The sequence below is a fragment of the Neolamprologus brichardi genome, chromosome 7, assembly GCF_056152115.1.
Source record: "Neolamprologus brichardi isolate AB-2024 chromosome 7, ASM5615211v1, whole genome shotgun sequence".
NCBI classification, from domain to species: Eukaryota; Metazoa; Chordata; class Actinopteri; order Cichliformes; family Cichlidae; genus Neolamprologus; species Neolamprologus brichardi.
Window position 1 is genome coordinate 28,330,614 of NC_142110.1, and position 22,001 is coordinate 28,352,614.

General features: G+C 45.9%; 1 protein-coding gene across 1 annotated transcript; it reads left to right on the plus strand.

Annotated features, from left to right (window-relative positions):
* Positions 1-212: 212 nt before the first annotated feature.
* Positions 213-21,805, plus strand: xpo7 (exportin 7). Its single transcript, XM_006782184.3, has 28 exons — positions 213-302; positions 6,290-6,436; positions 7,243-7,336; positions 7,623-7,789; positions 8,167-8,232; positions 9,337-9,441; positions 10,033-10,198; positions 10,306-10,379; positions 10,462-10,581; positions 10,658-10,804; positions 10,965-11,137; positions 11,440-11,633; positions 11,708-11,813; positions 11,903-12,038; positions 12,960-13,033; positions 13,144-13,224; positions 13,554-13,617; positions 13,746-13,854; positions 14,150-14,256; positions 14,549-14,637; positions 14,735-14,842; positions 15,272-15,354; positions 15,443-15,657; positions 15,745-15,883; positions 15,968-16,125; positions 16,201-16,299; positions 16,383-16,510; positions 18,210-21,805. The coding sequence occupies exons 1-28, from the start codon at positions 270-272 to the stop codon at positions 18,301-18,303; spliced, it is 3,276 nt and encodes a 1,091-aa protein (XP_006782247.1). The 5' UTR covers positions 213-269; the 3' UTR covers positions 18,304-21,805.
* Positions 21,806-22,001: the final 196 nt, after the last annotated feature.

Below are 22,001 nucleotides of genomic sequence, written 5' to 3' on the forward strand. Positions count from 1 at the left end.
TACATTGTATTGTATTGTAACATAATGTCTTACAGCGTTGTATTAATGAGATGTATAGTTTATTAATCTATTTGTATTGTTAAATTACATTGTGTTGTATTAAATTGTTTTATGTTATATTTAATTGTATTAAATTGTATTGTGTTATATTAAATTGCGTTCCATTGTGTTACATTGTGTTGCATCGTGCTGCTGGAGTCCTGCCAGCGGCCACCAGCGGGGGCGCTGTTGTCCCTTTGGTTACCCATAAGCGGGGGAGTGAGAGGTGCATGAAATGGAGAAAAATGGCGGATCATGTGCAGGTAAGCGGAGGTTTTATGTTTTTGTCGCGGATAATTTCTGTAGGCGGGCGCAGCTGAAGCTGAGGCCGGATCCGAGTGCGCCGCTCCCGGCACGGAGCCGGCGTGCAGCCGGTGCGTGCGGGCGGCGGCCGCGGTGGAGCTAGCGGGGAGAAAGAAAGGATGCGGCTGCCTGTGTTGACTTGTGGCCTGCTGTCACAGCACGGGCTGGAGGCTAGCCGCTGCTAGCAGCCAGGGGAGGGCTCGGGCTCCGGGGCGAACAAGGGAGTCTGCGGGCTCCGAGTGTCCAGCCTGGTGAGTTCCGGCGTCCGTGGCCGTCAGAGGCGATTAACCGGAGGGCGAGCGGCGGGAAAAATCGATGTATTTCAGTGAAGTAAACAATGAAACAGGCGGTTAGCTGCAGACGGATAGCTGCCAGGCTAGCACGCACGGTCACCTGGCGCCACCGGGAACCGCCGTAAACACGCTTATCCCGGACGGACCGACGGACCGGGCGCGGTACCCGGAGCTTCTGTCCCGGAGTTCCAGGTTTTTGTGTTTTTATTCACGGCTCGCTTCGGTAACGACACCCAGCCATGCAGCAGGCTAGGCTAACGTTAGCATATCCACACGTCAACTTCTCCCGCCCGAGCGTGTTTGAAAACATGACCTGGTCTGTGTGAGCGTTAGTCGGTGAAACAGGGCGACGGTACCGGGCCGGACCCGCGAGGGGCTCCAGGGTGAGGACAGCGGGGTTTTTTACCCTGGTGTGGGCAGAATGGAGCGGCAACTAGCCAAGGCGCTGTGCTCCGGCACATGTTTGGGAAGCCGAAGGAGGAGAGGGATGAAGTTCAGCTGCTCTGGACTTCCTCCATGATGCCCCTGCAGGGAACTCTGTGAGGAGACTGTGGAGACTTTGTGCTGAGGGACAGGTGAAACCCAGAAACCCAGACAGGTGAAGCCAGCTTTCGTTTTCTCTGCTGGTTACATGAGCTGTGTGTGACATGACATAATATATTGTTAATTGCGCACAGCATGCATGAACTATGAGGAGAAACTCATCCGATCCTCTCATGTTAGCGGCTGTAACAGCTCGTTATTATTGTTTCTGCTTTAGAGTAACTTTAATCGGTTTATCTGTGATCAGCTTTAATCCCAGGAAGGGTGGTACGAACTCAGGTGGGGCACAGATTCACTGAATGTGGTCAAAGTGGAACATCTCAGCCTGATTTCATTAATATTTCAATAATTTACCAGGTAATCAAACGTTCAGGTGAGTTTCTGAGGGATTCTGGGTAAACTTTTGACGATGATTTCAGGTTTTTCTGTCTCAGCTCTGGTCAGAATACTGGGGAGAAATATTTATTAGTGATAAAAATGATAATATAAATTATTCTGGCAGCTATTTTCATGGTTATACAGATTAACTATAAATTCAAAGACATGAAAACAGCAAACTTTATAAAAACAGCTTTAAGTTAGCAGATTTAACCTAAAATAACGTTTTTAAAGCTTTTTTTTTTTTTTTTTTTTTTAACCTAGAAATGACATTTACTCCATCACCTACTCCCAGGTTTATGATCCTGTGAGTGCCATAACCTGTCTGATAATCCAGGTGAAAGTCTTCACTTATGTAATGGTTATACTGGTACCACTGAGCTGGATGTAGCTCATAAATTCATAATTAATAATGTGCCAGTAAAGTAAGAGAAGGGCCTCACGTCGGGCAGTTCTCGTAGCTGGATTAAGTTGAATTTCTGTGATTCTGACACAATAAGCCAGATCCTTGTTTTCAAGTATTTTTAGGTGAAATCTAACAGAAAGCAGACTTAAGTATTTTTAATGATTTTAAGTGACTGAAAACGAACCACTTAAGTTCTTTCTGGTGTTACTGAGACAGTTTTTGGTGGAATAAAGATCAGGCTGATATTTACTGTTCGTATCCACTGTGTGCTGTTTGCTTTCACTCAGCCGTTTGTCTCCAGACTGATGATCATGTGGCTGCCTTATTCTGATGGGGTTGTTCACTTTCCTCACTGTAATAAAATAACATTCATGTGTAATTTTTAAAAGATCGTCTCACGTTAGAGCATGAGCCCACACACCTTCATTCCTGTGATCAAACACTAACTTTAGTCAGTTCAGCTGTTATGAGCTGTCATCCAATGATGATGTGATGTGGCGAGTCGAAGGCCAACACCATGCGGTCATGAGGTCAGAGTCACCCGCCCGAGTTCACGTTAAAGTCCAACATTTACCCTGGTGTTCCTCACGCAGTCAGGCTGGAGTTGTCCACAGCAGGAAAAGAGATTTTTGCTCTTTAGCTCCATAAAACAGTTTCTAATGTTTGTGTAGTGACAGCAGATGATGATGGAGAGGATTTTTCTTCAGACATTTCAGGCACTGTATCATCTGTTTTTCATACACCTGTGTGTTTATTTGAATAAAAAGGGGTGGTCTGTATTGACAGCCGTGCTCCTGTGATGACTCCTGCTAATGATGATTAAATGTCCATCTGGTAATCTTTAGATAATAGCTGATCAGCCGTCTGCTCCCTGACGCCTCCCACAGGTTCTCTGTTTATGGAGATAAGCTGCAGACCAAAAATCACCTCCTGAATATTTAATGATTCGGGAGGTTTCAAAGGATATCCCTCCATTATGTTTATTATGTTTCTGCACACATGGGCCATCGTAGCTCGAGCCTGCAGAGCCGTCAGGAGTTTATAGAATATAAAATACGTTAATAAATAAAAAAATCTGCTCTCAGGTTTTGACTGAACCTATTCCTGTGAGGTGAGGTTATTATTTATTATCTCTGTCTTCTGATGCTTACCTCGGTCTAAGCAGAGACTCCCCAGCTCTCTCTATGGGACGCATCCTAGTCAGGTGCTGTGCGTCTGTGCTACGAGCTCCTCCCAAATGACCAAATCTGCCATCCTGTCTCTGGTCTCTGAGGGAGCTCCAGGGGTCAGATCACCTCCATCCTTACACCTGTGATCCTGTCAGGATCACACCCGACCTCTATGGCGCCTCCACAGGACACTGTGTGTTTCCAGGTGGATTAAATGATAGTAGTTGCATATTTGTGGAAAAAACCAATACAATGTTCAGTTTAAATACAGGTTATTTAAAGTCTTTGGTGAACACGGCTGCTGTTTGGGCGCTTCGGTTGTTTTTGTAACTCACTTTTATTAAAGTGACTCTTCATAAGTTTAGATGAGGAATAAACAGTTTCCCGAGTCTCGCGTGCAGCTGAGTGTTTTATTCAGTGGTTTCATTCTGACTGGTCTGTGTGCCGTCAGCAGGGAGGTCGATGCTCCTGCAGCATCACCAGAGGAGGCTGAGATGTTTCTCTACTAGCTTACCTGTAAAGCTTCAGCCTGAAGCTTGGCTCACTGGCTGTTGGTGTTTATGAGGTGGGCTGGACTCTCCTGAAGCCATAAAGAAAACACCTCTGTCCTCCTCCCACACCTGCACTGACACAAAGTTTGGTCTCTTTCAGCTGTTGCAGCATCTCATGGTCACTGAACCGGTGATGAAATCATCAAACCTGTGTGCTCGTGTCTCCAGCACGGCCGCATCATGTTTATAAATGATGAGCTAAAGCGTGGCCAACCCGACCTTTCAAACCGCCACAGTTACAGTTTTACAGAGTTGCGGTTTGACGCCAGAAAAAGCTCCGACGCAGATAAATTCAGATCTGTGACGTTCACGCTGCTGCTCGCAGGCCTGCAGCTGGACTCAAGCTCCCAGTACCAACCCTCTAAGTCAGATTTTTGAAGTTTTCACTGTTTATGGACCAAAACACTGTTTATGGATTGAAAACACAAAGTTAGACCAGTGAGGACATGTTAGCTGCCACTGTAAAGAAACTGCATCCTTATTTCCACATGGATCAGCGTTAAAGCCGATTGATTTATTGATCGAGTGAGAGAAAGTTCCTCTCCAGTCCTTGTGATGGTGTGAAGGTGGAGATGAAGGGGAGGTCTGCATACAGCCCAGAGGCAGGAAGCCAGCACATTTACACCGTGATGCTCAGGTTAATGGTTGCTTTATGAGCCAGATTTGAAAATGTTTCCGATATGAGTGGTTTGAGGACTTTGAGTCATATATTAGGGTGAAATTGGTGTTAGCCAGGTAAAAATAAGGCTCCTCAATCATAAATTTAAAGATTTTCTTTTTGTTTGATTGGTTTCTTATCTGTAATTGTTCTGCTGGAAATCAGGAAATTCAGATTACTTCCTCGAAGTCTTTCCTGTCCTGCTGAAAGCAGTCTTAGTTGAGCTGGTGAGAACTTCATTTCATGTAACTGGTCTGATGGTTGGAGGCTGCCGGCTCGAGTCACATCACATTTATAGTGATCCTTTATTTATCAGGTAAAAGTCTGTTTCAAAGGAGACGTGTCCAAGAGGGCAGCAGCAGTTACACAAATACAACAACAGTATCAGGATAAAGACGCACACAGAGCTGATATTCAGTCACAAACATGTGATCAAACAGAATAACAGGCCATCAAAAGCCATCGCTCTCAGTGGGATCTGAAGGTCGTGAGTTAATCTGTGATGCTGCTGTCGCTCAGTTTGATGATTGTGAAAACTGAAATCTGAGAGTTTAACGCCAGCCCAGAAGTGTTGCTCAGTGGCAGCACGGTGAGGAAACTTTGTGAGGAAGTTGTAAAACCAGCTCCTGTGTTATGGGAACCAGTTCAAATGGCAGAAGTTCAGGTTAGTCTTGAATAATGAAAGTAAAGCATGCAGCTCTCTATGAACCTCTGTGGTCATTGTCTAGCCCAGATTTCTTCATCATTTTCACTTAATTACAGAAGCTTTTATTTTGTAAAATAGACTGAAAACAGTTCATTTCATATTAAATCAGCCAAATCAAAGGAAACTTCCAGAATCAGCTGATTTTCTTTTTAATTTAATTTAATGAAGCCATGAAAAATTAACCTTAATACTGTGAATGCTTTCAGAGTTACAGGAAGTTTGGGAGCGTTTCTTAGATCTGGTTGATTTTCATATCTAAAACAGACTCAGCAGTCAGGACTCGCTATCGTTCTCCCTCACTCTAATGGGACCAAAATAAACTTCACTTTTATTCATTCATAAAACTAACCTACAAACTCATCAGAAAGCGTTTGATGAGCTCAGAGGTCAGATGGCTTGCATCCAATCAGACCTCAGAAGAGTCACCCCCTGCTGGTCGTTAGAGAGATTACCTGTGAGATTAAAGCACCCAGAGTATGTATCTGCAAAATAAAAGCAGCAGTTAAAATCCAGAAAACATCCGTCTGCAGGCCAGACGCACGGCACAAATTTAAAAATAGAAACAGTTTGATTTAAAATTAGAAACTGGAAGCATCTGTCGGCTGCTGCACCGGGAAGAGCCGGAATCAGCGTGGAACGTGGAAAATTTACACGAGGAAAACAAATTTATGAGGAAAACTGGAAAATGCTCTCGTTCTATTTTTATAACTTTTTTGCGGAATATCTTTTCAGTTTTGTTTTTTTTCTTAGATGTTATTAGATGTTAGGTGTGTGTGTGTTACTGTTGAACTTGATGAGTTTCACGTGAAGCTGAGTGTAAGCTGAGGGTCTGCGGGCATCACCGTGGGCGGGGTTTGGTGCTCGCCGCTTATCTGACGCCTGCAGAAGTGCGACGCACATGATGCAGTGCTCTGTCATACCTCACTCCATGTACCCTCAACGCATCACACGAGTGGAGGTGGCTAGCTCACCTAGGTGGAGGCTGTAAACACCATCAGCTTCCACCTGCACTCATGCCACTGTCCCCCATCTTTGGCCCTGTTGGTGTAGTTTTCCTAGAAAGTAACTCGAGACGGTTGGAGCAGACGGCGCTCGGCATGTTTGTCTGTGATTATGAGTGTGTAAAGCTCGGCGTGGCCGCCCGTCTTATCTGCTGTGATCTCTGTTTGTCTGAAACGATGAAAGACTCGAGCTGGCTGCGGCTCGCTGATAAGCCTGCGCTGTCTCCCTCTGTCTTATCCAGGGCCTCGCCCAGCTGGAGATCCTGTGTAAGCAGCTGTATGAGACCACCGACACCGCCGTCCGACACCAGGCAGAGAAAGCTCTGGTGGAATTCACCAACAGCCCCGACTGTCTCAGCAAATGTCAGCTGCTGCTGGAGAGAGGCAGCGTGAGTACAGACTACAGCCGGACTGTCCGAGCAGCTTCAGTTTAACTTTCCCACGTTAGCAGAGATGATGCTCTGCAGGGTCAGACAGTCCTGTGCCTGACCCTGCAGACTCAGCAGACATGATGGGGGATTTTTGGAGAAGCTGAAAGCATGAAGACTTTCAGTTTTGTGCTCCATCTTTCACTTGGACAAAAGTCAAGTCAGTGAAAAATGAGGGGGAGGAGTCACACCCTGATGAGGGTTAGCTGAGCACCGACTAATCCATCCACAGGTTCACCTGCAAAACCTTTACCTCAAGGGTGGGCAGCGTTTCCTCTCATAGAGAGAAATGGTATCACACAGATACATGACCACAACGTGCAGACACACAATAAAATCCAAGAATCCCAACACAACAAATTTTTAAATATTTGTACTTAATATTTATATCATATTCTGTGCTTGATAAACACAAACTGAAATATTTCAAGGGGTTTGTTTTAATTGGGATGGATGAAGTATCGTGTCATCCAGGTGAAGATTGCTGACCCCCCACACTAATGAGGAGGTAACTCTAAAATGAAGTGGAGTCAACTCGTACTTCATATTTATGAGCAGGTTTCTGTAGGTGTGCAGGTATACTTTAAGATTTCAATTTTTTTCATCTGCTTGAGATAATGATGGAGCAATCCCTTCTCTAACCAGCATATCAGGTTGGAGTTCATGTCTGAAAGGCCATTTCCTCTTCCTCTTCTGTTGTCAGAATAAAAGCATGTAGATGGCTGTCAGACGAGATAACCTGACCTCACTGTTTTGTCTCCTGTCAGTCTTCATATTCTCAGCTGCTCGCAGCCACCTGTTTGTCAAAACTGGTTTCTCGGACCAGCAACCCTCTACCCCTCGAACAACGCATCGATATCCGTGAGTATCTCCTGAAAAAAACGGATAAACCCTGCAGGTCAGGTCAGTCTGAGGATTAATGAGAAGCTGGAGTGATGCATTAACAGTCACAACAGAGATGCACTCATCGAACCTCAATAATGACAATGAAGATGTTTGTCTTTGAAAATATAACAAAATCGATATCACTAGTTAAACAGGTTGTGGGGTTTTCAGTAAAGCAAAGCAGGGTGTTTTAGTGTTTTATTTTGAAAAGCCGCTGCTAAATGGTTTGTTTGTTTGTTTGTTTGTTTGTTTGTTTTTTCAGGGAACTATGTGCTGAACTACCTGGCGACGCGGCCGAAGTTGGCGGCGTTTGTGACGCAGGCTCTGATCCAGCTCTACGCCAGGATCACCAAGCTGGGCTGGTTCGACTGTCAGAAAGACGACTACGTGTTCAGGAACGTGATCGCAGACGTGACACGCTTCCTGCAGGTTAGAGCGCTGAAACCCTTCTGTCCTGTGAATCTTGTGTATATTTATTTGTTTAACTTGTCAGAATAAAAAGTTTTAAACAAGTTTTTAAAAGTAAGAAGATTCAGCTTATTGGTTGGATCATTACCATGGTGATTTTGGTGCTTTTATAACTGTTAAGTAGGCTCATTTGATCTGGTGTAAATGTGCAGCGTACTTTGATGTCATAATGACCTGTAGTCACTTACTTCTCCGCATGGCTCAAACCTGTTTATTCTGTTTCTGGACCTGTTTTATTGAATGTGTGAGAAGAAAGTAACAAACAGGATCATTTAAGCCTGGATTAGTTTAACCTGATCTGTGTGCGTTTCTAACCTTTTGTGTGGTTGTTTTTACAGGACAGCGTTGAACACTGCATCATAGGAGTCACCATCCTGTCCCAGCTGACCAATGAGATCAATCAGGTAAGTCACAGCGTGCAGTTTATGGAGGTGTGGCAGATTTAAACAGATCCTCGCGGTGATCGACGACCACAGCAGGCCGAAGAGTTTGCATGTTTGTTGACGTGCCCAGACCAAACTGGGCTCTATACTACAAAACGAGTTCAGCATATCCAGCATACCTTTCCTGTATCCAGATTCACTTACACTAACATCAGCAGTCAGGATAAACAGTCACATGACCGTTAACTTGTAACTCGCTAACCCAGGTTTTGCTGCACGTTCAACGAAAGTGATGATGTTGGCAGCATCTGACCAACCGCAAAGGGTCATTTGACCTTTCTTCTACAGAACATGAAAATGATCCCTATGAGTGTCACCTGCTCCAGGGATGTTACCAAATACTGGCTCAGTAGAGCAAAAATAAATCAACCTAGTTATAAAGTTCAAAAAAGTACAGCAGCTTTAAAAACATGCAAGGAAATAATAAAGTGTCTTAAAAATAGAAAGTTCAGTAAGGTGGATTAAAAGAAATCAAGTGACTTGATTCCAAAATAAAATATATCTGTAATATACAGTGAGCAGCACGGTGGCACGGTGGTTAGCACTGTTGCCTCACAGCAAGAAGGTCCTGAGTTCAATTCCAACATCAGGCCGGGGTCTTTCTGTGTGGAGTTTGCATGTTCTCCCCGTGTTTGCGTGGGTTCCCTCCGGGTACTCCGGCTTCCTCCCACCGTCCAAAGACATGCAGCTTGTGGGGATAGGTTAATTGGATAATCTAAATTACCACTAGGTGTGAATGTGCGAATGAATGTGAGTGCGAATGGTTGTCTGTCCCTGTGTGTTGGCCCTGCGACAGACTGGCGACCTGTCCAGGGTGTACCCCGCCTCTCGCCCTATGACAGCTGAGATAGGCTCCAGCGCCCCCCGCGACCCTGAAAAGGATAAGCGGAAGCGAATGGATGGATGGATGGATGGATGTAATATACAGTGAGCGTACAGTGCAGGATATTGAAGCTAAACTCTGGAAGTGTCATTTTTATTTATTTGATTAATGATTAAATCACCAGCATTACAGTTGGTCCTCAGATTTTCTGCCGACTCTGATCGTTTTTTTTTTCTCCTCAGGCCGACACGACGCATCCTCTGACCAAACACAGGAAGATCGCCTCCTCATTCAGAGACTCCTCACTCTTTGACATTTTCACGCTTTCCTGCAACCTCCTCAAGCAGGTTTGTTTCGTCCTGTCGGCAGTTTCTCATATGGGCTTACATATACACTGCATTTCATTTTTGAACTGATTTCCCGCTTTTAGTTTTTTAATTATTTAAGACCTGTGTTATTTTATTTTTGTTCTGTATTTAATTTTGTATCAATTCCTCAATTTATATACCTTAACTTTAGATTTATTCTTTTTCTTTGCATGTCCATGTTAGTCTGACACTGTCAGAGAGAATAAATCTTTTGTCTTCTTTGTGTCAGATATTTAATGTTCATAGTAAACATGAGTTGATGCTTCAAACAATGAGCAGAAAGTATGAAAATGTGATCTCTGCAAGGAAAACATAAGTGCTGCCCTTAAGCAGGCTTCCACAAGTTGGCCAATCAAAAGAAAATAGGGGTCTTAAAGAGACAGAGGCTGAACTAAGGCCCATTGTTGGACAAAGAAGGATTATTTTGATCTGTGGATCACACAAAGCTGCTCTAAAAGGTCATATAAAGATGTATTTTGAGTGAGGCAGCTCGTTGTGGACACTAACAGATCATATTAAATGCCTTAGAGCAGCTGATGGTTTGATGATGATGATGTGATTGCCTTTCAGGCTTCAGGGAAGAACCTGAACCTGAACGATGAGTCCCAGCACGGCCTGCTGATGCAGCTCCTGAAGCTCAGCTACAATTGCCTCAACTACGACTTCATAGGAACCTCCACGGACGAGTCGTCGGACGACCTGTGCACCGTGCAGATCCCCACATCATGGAGATCAGGTAGAGGAGCGAGGCGCCCGCCACTTACAGATTAATGTGGTTGCTACTGAGATTTACTGCCTCACGACAACGTGACAACGGTTAAATCTGTGTTTTGTTTTCTGCAGCGTTCCTCGATTCCTCCACCCTGCAGCTGTTTTTCAATTTATATCATTCCATCCCTCCATCCCTCTCCCCACTGGTAAGTGAGCACAGCCATGTGACTACAGCCTGCAGACTGAGGCGTGAAGCTTTACTGTTCGCGTGTGTGTGTCTGGGTGCAGGTGTTGTCGTGTCTAGTTCAGATCGCCTCAGTTCGGAGGTCTCTCTTCAACAATGCAGAGCGAGCAAAGTTTCTGTCACACCTGGTGGACGGAGTGAAGAGGATACTGGCAAACCCACAGGTAACACACACCTGTCTGAAAACACACACACCTCTGTAGCTTCGTGTGTGTTGAACAATGTGTGTTTGTGCTTCAGTGTTTGCCCGATCCAAACAACTACCACGAGTTCTGCCGCCTGCTGGCGAGGCTGAAGAGTAACTACCAGCTGGGCGAGCTGGTCAAAGTGGAAAACTACCCAGAGGTCATCCGCCTCATCGCCAACTTCACCGTCACCAGTCTGCAGGTGGGTTTTTTAACTTTTTCCGTCTGTAATAGTGTATGTGTGTGTCATCCATGTTAAAAGAAAAAAAGTGTATGTGTGTATATACACATACACGCAATTACATCGTGGTCAAGCAGCAGTGTTGTGTACCTGACTCTTTACTCCTACTCTTCCTCCTCAGCACTGGGAGTTCGCCCCCAACAGTGTTCACTACCTGCTGAGCCTGTGGCAGCGCCTGGCAGCGTCGGTCCCTTACGTTAAAGCCACGGAGCCCCATCTGCTGGAGACGTACACTCCGGAGGTTACCAAGGCCTACATCACGTCCCGGCTCGAGTCGGTCCACGTCATCCTCAGGTGAGACTGCCAACCTTAAAGTTAGACAGGATTTAGGACGTTTCATCTTGTTTGATTTTAAAGCAAAAGATTGCATTTTCATTTATTCCATTAATTTAATTAATGCGTCCATAAGATGTACATAAAAACTTAGATGTGTTGGGAACAGATTCTGGATGTTACTCCCATGATGTGTTCGGTGTTTGTGGCTGTGAATCGGTACAGTGACGCTGGTTTGAGTTTGAAGGGTTGGGTCGGTGATGGCTCAGGCAAGCTTCAGCTGAGGGTTTTTGGGGACGAGCTGAGCATGTCTCTGTCCGTAGGGACGGGCTGGAGGACCCTCTGGACGACGCCGGCCTCGTTCAGCAGCAGCTGGACCAGCTCTCCACCATCGGCCGCTGCGAGTACGAGAAGACATGTGCACTGCTCGTCCAGCTGTTCGACCAGGCGGCTCAGACCTACCAGGAGCTGCTGCAGTCCACCAACTCGAGCGCCATGGACATCACAGTGCAGGAGGGTAAGAGCGCAAGCCCCACCCCTGTGCTATTTTAGGGACTTCGGGAGTCTGACGCCTCCTCTGCTTCTCTGCAGGTCGGCTCACGTGGTTGGTTTACATAATCGGGGCAGTGATCGGAGGACGCGTGTCGTTCGCGAGCACAGACGAGCAGGATGCCATGGATGGAGAGTTAGTCTGTCGGTAAGAGTGCGAATGTGGCGAGCCGGTGTCTGGGGGCGTGACTTCCTGTCGCTGAAAGCCTGACCTTGCGTTTCCTGCGTTTGCCTCAGGGTGCTCCAGCTCATGAACCTGACAGACTCGCGGCTCGCTCAAGCCGGGAATGAGAGGCTGGAGCTGGCCATGCTCAGCTTCTTCGAGCAGTTCAGAAAGATCTACATCGGTGACCAGGTGCAGAAATCATCAAAGGTAAGGCGCGCCTCTCTGTAAGCTCCACCCCCTTTCAGCTGACAGGAATGAGCAGGTCTGACTCTGTGTGATCTCTCTGCTCAGAAACTGCAAAGTGTGAACATCCAGATAAGTGCTTGAAAGTAAATTGTGGTTGGTGTTAGTGCCCCCTGCTGGCTCGCAGAGCATCATGGTGGTGTTTAAAATTCAGGATGTGGTGTTAGGTAGGCATAGAGTCAGCTGTGAGTCAGATGGTCAGCCTCCTCCTCCTGCTCCTCCAGTGGTTCCCAAGGCATTCCGAAACCAGCTGAGAAGCTGATCCGGGGCCTGAATTCTCACCTGTGAGCCAGCCCCGGGGCGCAGCAGTAACTCACTGCACAGAGTATATGATTATATATCTCTCCTGGCCCAGGAATGCCTCGGGATGCCCACGAGGAACTCAGAAAAGTCTCCAGCCTCCAGAGCTCGGAGAACCTCAGTCGGTTTTGTCAAAACATCGGTCAAACCCGAGGCCTTACTTTTGGATTCAGTTCCAGTACCTGTTCTCGGGCTGGGAAGTCTGGCTGAATCTGGAGCATTGTTCACACAGTGCTCGGGCCAAATTACTGATTTCTAGCTGGCTGGATTCAATCGATTTAGCGTTTTGGGGCTAAAACTAAATTTAGGGGAGGAGTAAAGTCCTGAAACCCTTTTTAAACGCTGAGGGTGATCGAGCATTCAGTAAAATGTTTAGTATTTTACTGAATGTGGACAGGTTTGATATTATTCTATTAAAATATTTATTATTATTGTTTCTGTTTTCATTGGAACTAAAGTAAAATAATAAGAAGCAGAATTTGGTGCAGACTGTTCCAAACTGAAAACAGAGAAATGAGTTACAGCGTCCTCTGAAGTGGCAGTCGTGTGGTGATCATGTGACTTCCTGTTTGTGTTTGTTCTTAGCTTTATCGACGACTATCAGAAGTTTTGGGCTTGAATGACGAGACGATGGTACTCAGCGTCTTTATAGGGAAAATGTGAGTAACTGAAGTCCAGGTAACTCCAGCAGACCTGAGAGCCGATGTTCAAAGCTAAACTAACTCTCAGCCGCTGTAAATATGTAGAAGTAAACTTTCCTCTCTTTCAGTATCACAAACTTGAAGTACTGGGGCCAGTGTGAACCAATCACCTCCAAGACACTCCAGCTCCTGAACGACCTCTCCTTAGGATATCCTTCATGTCTGTGACCCACACGAATGTTTTCATGTTGATTTAGTCTAGTTTTTATCTTTGCTGTTGTTGTTTTTGTGTAGTGAAAGTAAAGCAAAAGAAGCCTTGTCCACCTGATCTTATCGTTAATGAGGGGCAGCCAATCAGAAGAAAGGCTGAGGGCCTGGTGCCTAATAAATAAGGATAATTATGAACTGTGAGTCATGAAAAGCTACTGAGCAGGATAATGAATCCATCTTAAGGACTTAAAAGTTAAACCAGGCACTGAGTTAAAGGAAGGGGTGGGGCTCTGGGTCAGCGTTTTCTCCTTGACTTCACTGTCTGCACGTACAGCAGCGTAAGGAAGCTGGTGAAGCTCAGCGCTGTCCAGTTCATGCTGAACAACCACACGGTGAGTACTTCACATTTATCGGAGCCCCGAGTTTCATGTCTGATTAAAACGAGTTGAGCTGACACACAAGCGTCACAGACGAAGAAGAAAGTGAGCTGTGATGAACTTGCTGCTGCTGTCTTTGTCAGAGCGAGCACTTCTCCTTCCTGGGAGTGAACAACCAGTCCAACCTGAGCGACATGAGGTGTCGGACCACCTTCTACACTGCACTAGGACGCCTGCTGATGGTCGATTTAGGTACGCAGACACAAACACACACGCTAGTCTGGCTTCAAGTTCTCCAGTTTCCGACTTTTTGTAGACTTCACTTGGCAAAAGGTCGTTGAGACACAGATCCAGAACGACCCACTGTGGCGGCCCTTGTGATGAAGAAGCAGCAGAAAGTTTTTATCTTGTAACAACACAAAAGCTGAAACAGGAGAGACACTGGTGCCTGAAACTCAGGAGACAGGAAATGAAGTGTGACGTGGTCTGCAGTACCACACACACACAGTTTACACTGGGCCTCGTGTGCGTGTGTCTGTGTCTGCAGGTGAAGATGAGGACCAGTTTGAACAGTTCATGCTGCCTCTGACGGCGGCGTTTGAAGCAGTGGCTCAGATGCTGAGTACAAACACCTTTAACGAGCAGGAGGCCAAGGTCAGAACACCCTCACAGACAGACACATAAACAGCATCAGTTTTGTCAAACATTTATTTCTGTTTTTGCAGACAGACACACATTGTGTTGCTCGTGTGTTTGTGTTTCTGTGTGTGTGCGTAAATGCACGTGTGACACAGCGATGGCTGTGTAGGAGGGATAAAGAATAAAGCGGGTGTAACTCAGAGTTGTGCTAATAAAACTGTGACCCTGCTTAAACACGAGGAAACTCCAGCAGAAGCAGCTGAGCACATGTTTCGAAACATTGACCTTCCTCCTCTTCCTCCTGCAGAGGACTCTGGTGGGTTTGGTCCGGGACCTGCGAGGAATTGCATTCGCCTTCAACGCCAAGACGAGCTTCATGATGCTGTTTGACTGGATGTATCCTTACACTGACTTCAGATCAGCGCGCGGTCAGATCCTGGTTTTTCTGTTTATTGTGTAAACGATGAAAGTGTGTCCTTAACCCGCTCCGCAGATACCCGACCTACATGCCCATCCTGCAGCGGGCCATCGAACTGTGGTACCACGACCCAGCATGCACCACGCCAGTCCTCAAGCTCATGGCAGAGCTCGTCCACAACAGGTAAACCTGCCCAGTGACGGAGGGGCAGGTTTAAGAGTATGACCTCTGACCTCTGTGCTGTCACATCCTTACAACGGTTCAGCCTGTGAGGATCCACAGACGACTCAAAGAAAGTAAAGGCAGCCCACTGGCGGCCTGGGATCAGCTATGATTGTAGCATTTCTCCTCCAGCAGGAGCTGTGGGAGTGTTTTCATTGGTTCATTCTAAGAGTACACACAGTGAACGTCAGCAGAATGATCAAGTTTTAAATGAGGAAGCCGCCTCAGAGGTCTGACACCTAATGTTTTCAGAGTTCTGGTGAGGCGTGACTAATGTAGATGGTTTTCAGTGATGTTTTACTCGGCTCAGAAACCAAAGCGCGTCTCCTTTCAGATCAAATGTAGAGGTGAAAGGTCACTAACTGTGTTTGGTTTTTGTTTTGTTTTCAGATCACAGCGGCTTCAGTTTGATGTGTCGTCGCCAAACGGCATCCTGCTGTTCAGAGAAACCAGCAAGATGATCACGACCTATGGTACAACCTTTGACCCCCACTCAACCGCCTCAAACAGATAAGTGTCTTTGTTCTGGTCCGCTCATCAAGTTCCTGTTTTCTCCTTCAGGGAATCGGATCTTGACGCTGGGCGAGGTCCCTAAGGACCAGGTGTACGGGGTGAAGCTGAAGGGCGTCAGCGTGTGCTTTGCCATGCTGAAGGCGGTGCTCAGCGGGAACTACGTCAACTTCGGGGTCTTCCGTCTGTATGGCGACGACGCTCTGGACAACGCCTTACAGACCTTCATCAAACTACTGCTGTCCATCCCTCACAGTGACCTGCTGGTATGCTCCACCTCCTCACAGGTTTTTGTGACTTTGGAGACGTTTGAGTGAGTTTTTAACCCTTGACCTCTGGTCCTGTCTCTGCAGGACTACCCGAAGCTCAGCCAGTCCTTCTACTCTCTGCTGGAAGTGCTGACGCAGGACCACATGAACTTCATCGCGAGCCTGGAGCCTCACGTGGTCATGTACATCCTGTCCTCCATATCAGAAGGCCTCACAGCGCTCGGTAAGGCAGCGGCGTTGGTCAGGTTTGTGTGTTTGTGCGTGTGTTGAAGTTACATCATTGTGTCTTTGTGTGTGTGCGTTTCAGATACGATGGTGTGCACCGGCTGCTGCTCCAGCCTCGACCACATCGTCACCTACCTGTTCAAGCAGCTATCGCGCTCCACCAAGAAGCGGCCCGCTCCCATGGCGACAGATGACCGCTTCCTGCACATCATGCAGCAGCACCCGGAGATGATCCAGCAGGTGAGCTGATCACACCTGAGTCACCTGACCACACACACACACACGTGTTGACACCTTGCTGCTGTCGTTGATCAGATGCTGTCCACCGTTCTGAACATAATCATCTTCGAGGACTGCAGGAACCAGTGGTCTATGTCGCGGCCTCTCTTAGGCCTCATCCTGCTCAACGAGAAGGTAACTGCCGCTTGCACTCGCCTCAGAGGTGGCACCGCGTGGGTCTATGTGCGCTATAACACATGTGTTTTTTCTAACTGCAGTATTTCGCTGACTTGAGGAACAGCATCGTCAACAGCCAGCCACCTGAGAAGCAGCAAGCCATGCACTTATGTTTCGAGAACTTGATGGAGGGAATTGAGAGAAATCTACTAACAAAGAACCGGGACAGGTGAGAGCAGGCAGCATTCATCCTCTCAGGTGGTCAGGAACGTGAAAAACAGGTGGAGACGTGAGACACGCTAGACTCGGTCAGGATCGTAGCTTAGCGTTAGAGATAAAAGCCACTCACAGACTGTCACTCAGTCTGTGATCATTCAGACTCTGCAGCAAGGATTGTATGAGGTTCTGATCCACAGACAGGGTTACCTACAGAAAGCCACACCCAGAAGTAGGTACAAACTAAAGGTACTGCTGTGGACTCGATTACTACTGTCACTAATTTATTACTCACTTAAACTGGAGGAAAACATTTTTTCTTGTGTAATCCTAAACAGCCTGAAAGATATATGAAGACCAATGTTTAGTGATGTGGAACAGCGACACACCTTATTTTTGGAGACACACATTGTGCATTATAATATAACCTGCTGTCAGGGGGATGTCAGGACGATCCGTGTATGGAGAAAGTCGTCCAGTTACGTTTGATTACGTTGTGATCCCGAACACATATTTCCTCATCAGCTGGAAGGAACTGAATTAGGAAAGTAAAGCTGCTGATGGAGAACTTTCAGAAGGCGTGATGCAGCAGCTGAAGGTCTGGGTGACCTAAAAGGGTGAAAACTGTGAAGAATGAGCTCGAAATAATTTCTGTACAAATATTGTGTTTGTTCGCGATCTGTATCTAACCTCAAACTGAGTTTTAAACATGGCTGACGTGCAGATAATGCTGCTGTTTGTGCAGTGCATGGTCACATTACTCCAGTCGAGCAGTTATACATCAGTCTGTGCTGTAACAACCGAAGAATCCTAATGATTCCCACGGTAACCCTCGCCCTCGGTAACTAACGAGTGTTTCTGTGCTGATGTCGCAGATCTGCTCCTCTCCACCAGACTTCATTCACAAAACCACAAATTTATTCTGTAAAAACACGTCGTTACACGCTGGTCAGAAATTCAAGCCCTGAAAGGAGCGCTGCCTTTCTGAGGTTTTCCACAAATAAACGCGTGGGCGGATCTTTTTTTTTTTTTTCTTTTCAAACCACTTCTTCTTTTATATGTTTTCTAAATATGAACGAATGAGACTCACAAAACATACAGATGTTAGATGATGCATCTGGATAACAGTGGGACAGACCATGAGTTGTAAAACCTCAGTTCAGAGGTCAAGCATTGTTTAGGAGACTTTGATACCAGTTAAATAATTTAAAGTGTTCACTGTAGGAAGAGATGTTATTGCTTTTTTTTTTTTTTTTTGTGCCTGTCCCATTTGGTTCTTTAGCGTCAGAATTGTTGTCTGAAGACCAACAAGGATACCCAATGGATTTATTTTGCCAAATGGATCATCATGGCATTGCCGTATTGGTCCATTTGATCGACCTTTGTTTTTATGGTTTATTTTATTTTATTTTCAGTTGTTACAGACGGGACAGACATGAGTGAGGGATAGGAAAGGGAGAAAGAAAGAGGAAGGAAAAGAAAAACAGAAGGGGAGAGGGACAATGAGAAAGGGGGAAAAAAAATATCTCCTGGATCACCTGTTGAGAGAAAAAGAATAGAAAACAAGCAAAAAAAAACAAAGCAACATACTAAACACACGTGGGCGGATCTTAACAGTCGGGATTAGCTGGTTCTGACCTCGTGCAGGGGAACACTGAGGGGAGTTGTTCGTGTGCCTGACGAGGTAAAAATGCTCTGTGTGTGTTCTGCAGGTTCACACAGAACTTGTCGGTGTTCAGGAGGGAGGTGAACGACAGCATGAAGAACTCGACATACGGCGTCAACAGCAACGACATGATGAGCTGACATTCCACGCGGCCGCCCGCCGAGTTCGCCCGGCCCCTCGACCCGCCTCTCCACGGCCTCCTACCCCTCACCTCTCTGCATCCCCCTCTCCCCCCCCGGGCCCGGATGCCCGGGGATCATCACCCCGCCATGACACCGATTCAGCCCTCCCCCTCCTCCTTTTTGATATAAGCATATATAAATATATACAGATCTATTTTAAAGCCAGCCCGCCGCGCCCGGCTTGCCTGGCTGCTCGAACAGAGGGGGGGGAGGGAGCATGTCTGAGCACTCTGAATCACTGACAGGAAGTGGAGTGCGCCGCAGCCAGAAGAGGCGGCGAGGGGACGAAAGGACGAACGCCGGTAAACGTAGTAATCCGCTTCTGCCTGCCTTGTATAGAAACCACCCGAGAAACCAAGTGTACATTTTCTTTCGTAACATTTTGAACAATGTTTATAATGATCGACTTTAAAAACCCACAAAGACGAGACGACAAACCAACGTGTGATTGAGCTTTTTACAGAGTAGTGAGTTAGTGCACATGTCTGTCTGCGTGGGCATGAGGCCAGAGGGTGGGCGGGGCAAGCACAGGAAGCAGGTACACACACTAACGGAAAGGGAGGCTCAGAGCATCCATGTTGTACATTTTTCTCTGTCTCTGCTGCTTGAAGTGATGTAAATATTCCCGAATGACGGCCTCAGAGGGACCGTCCTGCTGCTTTTCCTCCTCGGCGTCACAAAACCGTCACATTTTGGTCACGGCGAGGTAGAAAAATGCCACCTCCATCCTCATTTCCTGTTTTTCTTTGCCCATAAACACTAACCTGGAGGTCTTTGGGCTTTTCCGTGGTGCTCGGACAAAATGAAACACCTTCAGCAGACCAAACATCTTTCATTACAGCCGCTTTTATTGTGAAGGCTCGCTAAACCTTCAGCTTAAAGTTGGTCTAATGTCAGCATGTTTGTCAGAGCGTCATAAAAATGATTTAAAGGCAGAAATAGTGATTAGCTCCTGTTTTTCTTGGTCACGTGACACTTTTTCTCCAGCCATCGTTTAAAAAGTTTCATCAAAACCCCCGTGGTTGTCGTCGTCGTTATTATAATTATTATTATTATCATCATTATTATTATAACTGTAAGCTGCAGAACAATAATCTGGCACATCATCAGCTTCAGTTTGACTAAAGCGTGATCAAAACAAAACTTTACCTCTTAAGTTGACAGTAAAACAAGCGATCACACAACACACAGACTGACATTTCAACATTCAGGGAAGTTCAGGGTGTCATCAGGCTGACAGGAGGTCACGACCCAGGTTTGCAAATATAGAGGAAATCCTCAGAGTCTTCATCAAAGCCATATTAGGATGATGATGATAATAATAATTATATTATTATTACTGGAGCTGCAGTGACGATTTTAGTGGCGACACAAAGCCGGACATAATTATCAATCCTCAGTCAGATTTTTGATACAATAATCTGCTGATTATTCCTTGATTAGAGCTTCTGTTGTGAAGAAGGGTCATAAAAGTTTTCAGCCTCAAAATGTTTCAAATGTTGAACTTTTAGATATTTTGTTCTTGAGTTCCAGCTTTTCTTTTTCCTGCAATACTAAAGCAGAATATTAACTTGCTCATTCTGATGATTAATTAAAGCTGCGTTATTTTAAACAATTCATCTTTTGATTTTTAAACATTTGTCAAACATCTGAAGACGTCTCCTTAAAAATTATTTTTCATTTTTTTTCCCTGTTATTCAGATGTTATTTATTTATCAGACAAAATCATCTGCAGCATTTCAAACAAACATTTCAGACTCGAGCTCCTGAAGCTGGGGCACTTCCTGCTTTCGCCCCACTTAACAGTCCCTGAGTGAGTTTTCAGCTCTCCGATATCTTCACCTTAAAAAATTCTCGTGCTTTCTGTAGATGTTTTTTCCCTTTGTAATGAAAATAAACTTTCCCAATGAAACCAGCACAAAATGAGGATACAATCACACTCAGTTATCATATTTTCAGTTGAATTAACACAATAAATCATGTAAAACTAGATGTGAGGATTCTTTTTCAGACAGACTTTAAACGGATCGTAAAAGCGACATGTTTAAACCTCCGTAAATCTGCTTTGACATCAGAGGAGTGTCGGAGTGCAGACGTCCTCTAATAATTTGCATGTTTTAACTTCAGCTTCTCGTTTACTCGTGACCCGAGTGTTCATCATGATCACCAACTGCTGTTATCGGCTTCAGCTCGACTAAAACAGAACCACACGAGCCTTTAAACGAGTCTTCAAACTCAGGAAAAACACTGTTAAAGTGATCACATGGTAACATTACAGTATTACCCCGATTCAGAGATTTTCTGTGTTGACGTTCTTGAGTGTCTGACCGACAGAACAAAGTCCAAAACACTGAATCCACTGATCGAGGAAAACGTTTAAAGCTGAGCTGAAACCTCCACAGATCTTCAGGCAGCACCAATTTCTACCAAGTCTCAAGTCAAAAACGGCAACATGACGGCGTTTAAAGACTCGTGACCAAGAAAAACCACACAGGAAGTCAGGGAGGAGGCTCACCGTTTGTTCATCGCCACGTGAATTGTTTCTTTGACAGTTTTTGGAGTACATAAGGTCATAATCACTGAAATTTCAGGTTTCACCACGTTATTTGTCGTTTTCATGCAGTTAAAAACGTGAAATCCTCTCCAGCGTCAGCTGACTGAATTCATAGAAACTGATGGAGGTTTTTTTGTTTTGTTTTGTTTTTATTGTAAAAAAAAAAAAAAAGCAGCAGAACTTCCCTTTAAGGCACCCGTCTGCATCGCCGCGGCTCTGCCTTCCTCTGAGCATGGCGGCTGCGCCAGTGGTGACGTCCTGCAGGTGTCGCACGCCTGCTGCTTGATGAACGTGTAAGCAACATGGTCACAGCTACATTTTCCCCTCTGGTAGGCTGGGTGCAGTTTCCACCATTTTGTTTACACTCTGGATTCCTCGGACCAGGTCTCGGCCTGCCCCCCTTTTTAGGGAGTCCTTTTTGGCGTGTGCGTTGATGTTGTGTGTGTTTGCGTGTGCGTGGAGTGGAGTGGCTCTCTGTTGCCTGGCGTGCGTGTATGTGGTGTCTCACGGTGCTGCGACAGCTTGAACCCGCAATGGAGCTCAAACAGCCAAGGTCTGAGCCGCCAAGCGGGAAGCAACAAGGGGAAACCATCGAGGCGGGAGTGCGGCGAAGGCGTCCAGATCGGTCGTCAAACCTTGGCAGAAGGTGTACAAAGAGAAGCAGGAAGTGGAGTCTATTAGCAACTTGTGTTACTCTCTACGATGTTGCTGCTAACTGTTTGTGACAACTAGCTCATCTCTAACCATGTCAGCACTCACGGATGTTTATTGAGTTCCTAATTTTTTGGCTTGTGTCCCTGATGTGAATGTGTTGGGTCCATAGAGTGAATAGCTGTTTGAGTTGTTTGGATGTCTGCTACATATAGTGTAAGCATTGTGACTGCAAATAAACCTCATTGATTTTTACCTCGCTGCCTCGTATCCTTTTCTTGATCTCAGCTGATCTACAGGTTGCCACAGGTGCCCAGCAGCAGTGCTGCTCTTTTTGTGAGCTTATGGTCACAACATCAACAGTCAGCAAGACTACGAACCTCCCTCAAGCTCTTCCTCTTTTCCTCCATCTTCATCAGCCTTTGTCAAATATGTCCACTCTCCTCTGATG

Coding starts and splice junctions, on each gene's coding strand:
- xpo7 (XM_006782184.3), top strand. CDS start 270: ATGAAATGGAGAAAAATGGCGGATCATGTGCAG. Junction 9,442..10,032: donor CCTGCAACCTCCTCAAGCAG/GTTTGTTTCGTC, acceptor ATTGCCTTTCAG/GCTTCAGGGAAGAACCTGAA. Junction 16,511..18,209: donor CTAACAAAGAACCGGGACAG/GTGAGAGCAGGC, acceptor TGTGTTCTGCAG/GTTCACACAGAACTTGTCGG.